A 9,599-nucleotide genomic window follows, 5' to 3' on the forward strand; every position below is an offset into this window, starting at 1 on the left:
AAGAAATGAAAGTAGAAGTAGACCACTGTTGGTATTGATACATGCTTGTGAAGAGCTTTGCAGTAAGTCTTATATTATACATTACCTGACGAAGAATCCTGTCCAGGTCGGAAACTTGTAGTTTGTATATAAGTAATAAAGTAATATACTCACCATATCCTGAACTTCTCCTTTGGCATGCACAAATACGACCAGTGGTCTTCTTCTACATCTATTCCTTGAGGTTTCACTGGATTTATCCCCAAGTGATAGAATGTGATGTTGAGCATGTGCCATCCTGCTCCATTCAAAGTCAATGGAACAGATGAAAACAGCCAAGCATTGTGCTCAAGGAATGAAAGTAGAAGTTGACCACTACTGGCATTGACACATGCTCACGAAGAGCTTGGCAGAAGCTCATCTATTATGCATTACCTGACAAAGAATCCTGTCAGGGTCAGAAACACATAGTTTGTATATAAGTAAAAAGGAATGCTTACTTATGCTCACCATATCGGCATGCACCAATACCAGCAATGGTCTTCTGCATCCATTCCTTGAGGGGCTTCATTGGATTCATCCCCAAGTGAGAGAATGTGGTGGTCAACCATGTTCTCTGTCACTGCATTGTGCTCAAGGAATGAAAGTAGAAGGAGTCCACTGCTGGCATTGGCACATGCTCACGAAGAGCTTGTCTGCAGCTCTTGTGTTATACATTACCTGACGAAGAAGCCTGACCCGGTCCAAAATGCGTCGTTAGTGCACAGGTAATAAAGAAGAATGCTTACTTATATCCAGTGTATCCTTAGTGTTTCATCCTACATGCGTCAATACCAGCAGTGGTCTCCTACATCCATTCCTGGAGGCTTCATTGAGGATTCCTCTGGAAGTGAGAGAACCATCAGCAGCAGCGGCTGGACATATCTATCTACCATGTGTATTGAAAGTTGTGTAATATACATCCTCAGTAGGTGAGTTCAATACTTACCCTATGCCTTCCCCAAAAATATATCCTCGTCTTGCATCAGACTAAATGGAGCACTGGCAGAATATGTGTGGCCGCCTCTCCATTAATTTAAATAGTGCTGATGGAAATACCTGAATGCTTAAACCTTGGCTCTCTCCGGTAGTTGCATTGAAATGAATGGAGCGATACAGTGAATATGCAACCAGCAATCCATGCAGTCTCCTCACTGCAGGGGGTGCACTAAGCCAACAGTGAGAAGGACCCGGGACCCCTGTTCTTAGGTTCAGTGGACGTCTCAGTAGTGAGATGCCCACCAACCAGCAAGCAAATACTTCGAAGATGCTGTCCAAACAGAGCTCCAGGTTGTTGAGTCAGTGCTGTGCCAGCCTCTCCCAACGTGGAGCATCTAGAATGACAGCTGTTTGTTTGGGTATAGCCGTTACTGTAGATGATCTGGGCAGGGAGAGGCTGGTATGGCACCACTTCAATCAGAGCTTCATTTGAAAAATATCTTCAAAGTATGTTTATTCTAGACCTACGTTGGCACATTGTAGATAGCTGTCCTGGGTTCATACTGTCTATAAGTTGGGCAGTATGAACTTGGTGGTAGGTTCCCCTTAATACGCAGCATCTCCAATGTACTCCTGGTGCTTTCATAAAGGAGATTGGTTACAAGTATCATGGAATGCAATGTTCCTAATAAACTTTACGTAGTCCAATGTGCGGGTAGAAGTACTGGTGTAAAAGTCCTTCATTTATTATTTATGGATGTGACATGGCCTGACAATAGCTTGTAGCTCACAAGTATTTTATGGCTACTTTATGAGATAGATGCAACATGTGATAGAGGTTTTTACAATCCAACAAGTTACCGGCCCAAACAGACTCTATACACAAGTGTGCGATGATTTACTGTACTGGCCTAGCTGCTACAGTGCTTATAAATCTTTTTCTGTTTAATACACATTCGTATGTCAGCTTTTTAAATTGAATCTGTCATCTGGATATTTGGCCCATTTAAGGAACAAGTCCGCTTTACTTTGAGTCTCAATAGAAAAATATTGTGCCATTTGGCTAATAAAGTCTAACAAAGAATACAGCAGACTTATAGATCCATAAGATGCTTTGAGTTCAGGTCCGTAGACCCAAGGTGGGGCCAGGACTCTGATCTGTAATACGGGTGCAAAAATGTACCCACAATGCAGTTAATAGCATTTAGAGATATGCTTTACAGCAGCCTCATGGGCCATAGACACAATGGGCAGGAGGAGACCCTCTATGGGAGAGTCTTGTGGGCATGTTCTGTGACATGCAAAGAGATCATTATGCCGGAAAGGGAAGGAAGTGAGCTATGACTATCATCGTTATCCCCTTAAAGGAGATGTCCCGCGCCGAAACGGGTTTTTTTTTTTTTTTAAACCCCCCCCCGTTCGGCGCGAGACAACCCCGATGCAGGGGTTAAAAAACCCACCCGCACAGCGCTTACCTGAATCCCGGCGGTCCGGCGTCTTCATACTCACCTGCTGAAGATGGCCGCCGGGATCCTCTGTCTTCATGGACCGCAGGGCTTCTGTGCGGTCCATTGCCGATTCCAGCCTCCAGATTGGCTGGAATCGGCACGTGACGGGGCGGAGCTACACGGAGCTACACGGAGCCCCATAGAGAAGAGGAGAAGACCCGGACTGCGCAAGCGCGGCTAATTTGGCCATCGGAGGGCGAAAATTAGTCGGCACCATGGAGACGAGGACGCCAGCAACGGAGCAGGTAAGTATAAAACTTTTTATAACTTCTGTATGGCTCATAATTAATGCACAATGTACATTACAAAGTGCATTATTATGGCCATACAGAAGTGTATAGACCCACTTGCTGCCTCGGGACATCTCCTTTAAGGACCATTGTGTTTTGGCCTAAAGGACGAGACATGTACTAGGGATTTTACCAATGTAGTGGTTTTATAGTCCTATTTTATTTTCTTCACCTACCAAGATTATTTTTGCTGTGTTTTTTTCCATGACATATACAGCTATTTTTTATGTCTTTTTTCCACAGTTTTTTTCCCATTATTTAGTTTTATTGGGCGTAAAAATCTAAAAAAAAAAAAAAAAGATTTTCTTACTTTATAGTTGTTTATTTCTAAAATTAGTATATTTACGCTAAAATAAAGTACAATAAGTGGTTCCTCATTTTGTTTTGGACGTTTTTCTAAAGTTTGGACGTTTTGCATAGTCTTGGTTTACAGGGCGCATATAGTGACGGTTTGGGTTGACGTTGGCGATAGATCCTTTTTCTTTTTTATATATTTCTTTTTATTTTATTCTATAATAGTTTTACATTTATTTTTGTAACTATTTTTTGTAAAATCTATATCCCCCATGACATCATATAAGACCTCTGGGGGTCATTTAACTGTCTTTTTTATTATTTTTCACACTTTCCCATTGTAGCTGCGGCAGCCATAGGAGCCACATCCATAGAAACCCAGGGAAAAAAATCCCCCTGTAGTGATAGTAGTCACTAGTTTGAATCTGCTAGGACCCTGGAGCTCTGCCGTGACAGAGGGCATCCGGTGGCCACATGATTGCCGAGTCGAATAGCGGAAGTGACACTTCTGTTTTCTCTCTTGACTACATAGCACTCATTGAGTGCTATGTAGCCTCCAAGAGAGAATGCAGTAGCAGTTAAAAAAGACTTCTGGCTTCTCTGCCAGATCCACAGCCAAGGACTCGACCTGCTCCTGGTACATTGCAGGAGCTTTAGTCCCGTGACGTATTTTTAACCATCAACCGGGATTAAATCCCAGAACCAAGCACTGTAAATTTACAGTGCTTGGTCCTTAAGGGGTTGATGGTGGATTCGGTGTTAGCTTTTTACATAGGTGTTACCTATTATTGTAATCTTGTCTGTAATGATAATGAGATGGCTATTGAGAAGGACTATTATTAGTGGTCAGTATAAAAAAAAACTGAGTAGTTTAGGATTTTTTTATCATATACATCATGACATTGAAAATCTAGAAAAACACACCAAAAGCTCTTAAAAATATGTATAACATAAACGCTTGGTTATAGGTCATTTTCTGATGACACATTCCCTTTAATATTTATGGGCAAAGAGTGACAACCTCCTCATATTATCCTAACAGGAGAGAACCATAAAGAGCTTGATAAGATGAGAACAAGAAAGCCCTCCGAGTCTAGGAAAATGGAAAACATGAACGGCCAACAGCAAAGCAGAACAAACAATGGCACTGTTCAAGAAGCAAAGGAGGAGACTCCCTGAGCACTGAGGACATGATTGAGTGGAAAACCAAAGCACAATCTGCTCTTTTTTTGTTTTTCTCATTTCTAATTTGTTATATATATATGATGCTTTGCAAACTTTTTTGTAATTGTTTATTGCCATGGTTTTGGTAGGCCGGTAAACATGAGATTTTACATAGATGCATCGTATACCTTATTTTATTTTTATAAGTTATATGTTAGATCAGTCAAGACTTAAAAACACAAATTTTAGACTTATTCTTTGAGGTTGTAATCTAAATGTAGATTAAAGCAGCACTGTGAAATATAATTCAGATAGCTAGCAATAGAATAAGTAGAAAAGCATCATTGGCCACTTTTATAGAAGTCAACAGTTTAGCCTAGTAAAGCCTTCCTCGGGATTGTGTTGTCCCTACTCGGCCAAAATAATGCGTGAATAGTTCAGCCATACTGTAGTTGTAGATGATGCCTGCTTTATTAGAAAGGCCATATGATGCCACTGACCATTAGATTGTCATCACTATATTACAAAAGCCAATGCGACAATCACACATTTGCCATGGATCTTGGTGGCACTATACCTATCTACAATGTAATACACAATGAATGGAAATCATTCACCATCCAAGCACCAAACACAAATTCAAGATCCATTGGCACCTGTTTACAGGAAAATGCACTTTGTAATTACCTAAATGCAAGGCACCTAATTCCCTTAAATATATGGTGTCAGAGTTGCCTAATGGTAAATACAGTTTCTACTTTTCTTTTAATTTGCCAGTCTATGACTGTATGAATGTATCTCTTGAAGGGGTTTGGGGGGAGTTTTGTGTTGGCCTATTCTTTACTGCGGCACAATGACATCTATGTGAGTGTGGTTGTGCCTGGCACTGCAGCTAAGCCCTATTTCCGTAATTAGATTGAGCTGCAGTAACAGGCATAGCTATAATAATATGGACATACTATCCTACCAAAAGTAATTGGACACCTAAGCAAGAATCAAAAGTAGTATTTATTTACATATGTTAATACTTAGTAGGGTCTCCTTTGGCCCTAATGACATGGTAATACTTTCCGTGACATACTTTCTATTAACGCCTGATACACTTCAGCCGGTATTTCTCTCCATTCATCCTGCAAACATCTGGTAAGTTCCCTCAAAGAAGATGGATGCTGTTCATATTTCCTGACCTGACGGTCCAGTCTGTCCCAATGATGTTCAGTAGGGTTCAGATCAGATGTCTGTGCAGCCAGTCCAATCGTGAAGCATCCATATCCCAGAACCAACGTATTACAGCGTTGGATTTGTGACAAGGTACGTTGTCTTGTTGGAAGTATTGCTGACCATTCCCAGATTATTGCCACATTGTCGGCAGCACATAATTGTCTAGAATACCAAGGTACACCTTTGTGTTCATGGTTCTTGCCACTACAACCAATGACCAAGACCATGCCACGTAACACCTCCCCAGACCATAACGGAGCCTCCACTGTAATTGGCAAAACACTCAGGTAAAAGATGTTCCCCAGACATCCTCCATAGCCAGGTACGTCCATCTGATTTGAAGATGGAGTAGCATAAATCATCTTTCCATAGAGGATTCTCCTATTGCTCAACTGTCCAATGACGACTCTACTTGTGCCATTACAGACAGGGGCATACATCTTCCTTGAGTGGACTCGCCAGTTGTTTGCAGGATGATTGACGCAAAATAACAGCTGAAGTGTATCAGACATTCGGATAAATGCGCTACGGCAAGTGTCATTGTGCAAAGAGTATCATTAAGTCCAAAGGAGGCCCTACTAAGTATTAACTTATGCAAATAAATAATACTTTTGGTACTTGTTTTGGTGTCCATTTACTTTTAGTAGGACAGTGCTGCTGCATCTTAGTGCTGCTAAACCTTAATTCTGCTGATCGTTGGGGGCTTTAGGGGTAAAACCCCTATGATTATACATTGATCACTAATTCCTAGAAAACCTCTTTAATGCACCCTATGCTTTAGGGCACAACATGCCGCTGTACAAATACAAAAAAAATACCACCCTGTTTACACAATGCTCAAGTTCGATTTTTTCCTCTACTGTAAAATGGGATCTACCTCTTCTAAATCAACAGCTTTTTGGAGCAGTAATAGGTTTACAGAAGCAGAATATACTAGAAGGTACTTATCCAGTGTTTGAACTTTCGGTAGGGTGACAACATGTGACTTTTTTATTCTTTACTAAGTTACATTTGTGTGGATTATTTTGTGAAAAGTAAAGGTGAATTATTTCAACATCTTGTGTTGTTTGTTGGTGGGGAGATCGCAAAACACTTGAAATGTATGAAGCAATGCAAGATTAACGAGAAAGAAAATGGGCATCGATGGACTATGTCTGGAGTAGACTGATTAATAAAGTGTAAGAGGGAAAAAAGTGGTTGTAGCGATGGTGCTTTACAGTATTAGTTATTTATTTCTGTTACTTATTTAGTAGCAATATGTTCGACAGTGCTATACAAAGGTTGTCATTAGTTCCTGTTCCCAATGGGGTTCAAAATCTAATTTCCCTGTCTCACACATACATACTTAGATACATACCTTGGTCAGATTTGAACCTAAAACCCTAATGCTAGCTGTGCTATAACCATGGTGTTTCGACAACCAGACGTAATTCAAGATTGCTCATTGTAAAATAGGATCCTACGGACCAGGGGTACACAACCTTTTCTGGGCCAAGGGCCACATTGTCATGTTGAACCACTCAAAAGGGCTGTAATAAAACTTAATGAGGTATTGCTACCTGAGACTGATGGTATATCAAAAGTGCATGCCATAAATGTCTGATAAGTGCAGGTTCCAGTTCTGGGACTCTCACCTATTGGGAGAATGGGGGTCACTTTCTTGGCTAATTAGCACTCCAGAGAGTAGGAGACCATTAGAGATGAGCGAGCACCAAAATGCTCGAGTGCTTGTTACTCGAGTCGAACTTTCAGTGATGCTCGAGAGTTCATTTTGAGTAACGAACCCCATTAAAGTCAATGGGCGACTCGAGCATTTTTGTATATGACTGGTGCTCCGCTAAGGTTTTCATTTGTGAAAATCTTAGCAAATCACCAAAGTCATGTAAAAAACACAGAAATTGATAGGGCAGGCGAGGAGCAACATGCAGGGCTGCATTTCGGGCTCCGAGGTCTCACTATTAAGCCACAATAGTGGCAAGAGTGAGACCCCCTCCCCCCCCCCCCCCCCCCGCACTGTCAGCATAAAGATCGTTCTCCTCTGCCACAGCTGTAAATTGGCTTCTGCCTCTTGAGGTTTTTACCTTCCTCTGGATCAACTAGAGGGGGGGGGGAATAGGCTGAACTAGAGGGACATTGTCTTCATTCAGTCTAATATACTATGTTATTATGTTATAGCCTCCCTGACGGTACAGTTGGGGACTCTTAAGGAGGACATTAATATGCTATGACAAAATGTGCAGAGGGTCTCAGAGTATACTATTGCAGCTGAGGGGCGTATTAGTGACCTGGAAGACCAACTGTCCCCAGTTTCCTGAGATGTTCGGCAATATGCCCAATCTTTAGTAGAATTAGCCACTAAAACCAATGACCTTGAAAACAGGCTGCAGAAGAACAATGTCCATGTGGTCAATGTTCCGGATCATTTATCTCCATTTTATGCCATGGAATGTGCCCATAGTATTCCCATGCATCTGCTCCTTTGGTGGAAGAAGGGGGGGGTGCCTGCAACAGACTATGATAGTTAAACTTCTTCACTATAAAGACAGCGACACAGCAGCAAGTTTATCTTCTTTCCCAACTACTCCATGGAAATTCAGAAGAAAATATATAAATTTATGGAGTTTAAGAGGCAGCTACATAATTTCCAGGTATCATACTGTATGCTATATCTAGTAGGGCTGTTGGTAGTGGAAAAGGGCACAGTAGCTGAGAAAACATGATACTGGTATGGATATCAACCAACTGAAAGAAGCAGTGCAAAACCGAAAAACATAAAGGGAGCTCGCCTCTAGGGTCATGAACGACTAAACGGATAACTACCACAACAGCTGAGAAAGAATGCTTCTTTAATAGACAACTCTTCTATGTAGAAGGAGAGAATGCAGAATGCCTATTAGCTACTGTAGCCAAATCTCGAAATGGACCACCTTTTGTTTCCTTGTGCATTCCCCTACTGGGAACATAACTAGTTCCAAGACAATCTTAAATATTTTTATGGACCTCTATGTTCATTCATATTGCTGCAAACTACAGAAATTATCAGGATAAATTGAAGCCTACCAGATAATATCTCTCTTCCTACTATAACATTGGCTAATAGAGACTCTCGAAACCCCATTGGATTTCTTGGAACTGTAGGAGGCAGCGGCACTTCTTGCTAATAAAAAAGGCACCTGGGCTTAACAGGCTACCTATTGAGATATATAAGAAATATGGGGAGCTCTTACTGCCTGAACTCCTTAAAGTGTTTCAAGAGGCATTAGGGGGAGGTCCTCTATATAATAATACAATAATAATCTTTATTTGTTTAGCACCAACTTATTCCACAGCGCTTTCAAAGCCGGGGGAAACACAAACAGTACCACAATTACATGTGGTATTCAATTACTTGGAAACAAACAGGGTGGGGGTGATATAGGAGGTACAGGGGGCAGGAGATGAAGCATGGGGGAACACAAACAATACGACGATTACGTGCGGTATTCAGTTATTAGAAAACAAACAGGTTGGGGGTGATAAGAAGGTACAAGGGCAGGAGATGTACATGATGGGCAAAGCAGAAGTGTGGGGATCAATTGGGAGGGGCAGGGGGCATGTTAGGTGGCAGAAATTATAGTCCTCCCTAAGCCAGGAAAAGATGGATTGTGCCCTGAACATATACCCCTGCTTACCACTGATATTAAGATTGTAGCGAAGGCTTTGGCCATTGGTCTATCTAGAGTAACCACCACACTTATCCAGCCCGAGTAAACCAGGTTTATGCCAGCAAAACCCACAGTGATTAATTTGTGCAGATTATATTTAAATTTACTAATTCCAGTGGACAATTCGGGAAGGCCTACAATAGTGTAGAGTGGGTGTTCTTGTGGGCCGTTTCAGACTAAGTGGGTTTTGGTACTCAATTTATATAATTAGTACAGCTGCTGTATGCTGTCCCAAGTGCCATGGTGCATGTAAGTAATCTATTGTCTGGGGTGTTCACGATGGGCAGGGGCATACGGCAGGGTTGACTCTGTCTATCATGCTCTTCGTGATCGCCATAGAACCATTGGTAGCTTGTATGAGATCATGTCCGGACATAGCGGGGTTTTGCTATGGTTCATTAGAGGATAAAATATCCCTTTTCGCAGATGATATGCTGCTCTTTTTGCTTTACATAAAACTA

The 9,599-nt window shown here is 41.5% G+C and overlaps 1 protein-coding gene across 2 annotated transcripts in view; it reads left to right on the forward strand.

The window, feature by feature from the left end:
- Positions 1-5,204, forward strand: part of TACR1 (tachykinin receptor 1) — a 217,175-nt gene extending 211,971 nt beyond the window's left edge. The window contains exon 6 of one of the 2 annotated variants that reach the window (XM_066593021.1): positions 4,092-5,204. In XM_066593021.1, the coding sequence (XP_066449118.1) occupies positions 4,092-4,228 (137 nt within the window). In that variant the 3' untranslated portion in view covers positions 4,229-5,204. The remainder of the gene's footprint in view (positions 1-4,091) is intronic. The other variant, XM_066593020.1, reaches the window with a different exon arrangement.
- Positions 5,205-9,599: the final 4,395 nt, after the last annotated feature.

The sequence above is a fragment of the Eleutherodactylus coqui genome, chromosome 2 (genome assembly GCF_035609145.1).
Source record: "Eleutherodactylus coqui strain aEleCoq1 chromosome 2, aEleCoq1.hap1, whole genome shotgun sequence".
Lineage (NCBI taxonomy): Eukaryota > Metazoa > Chordata > Amphibia > Anura > Eleutherodactylidae > Eleutherodactylus > Eleutherodactylus coqui.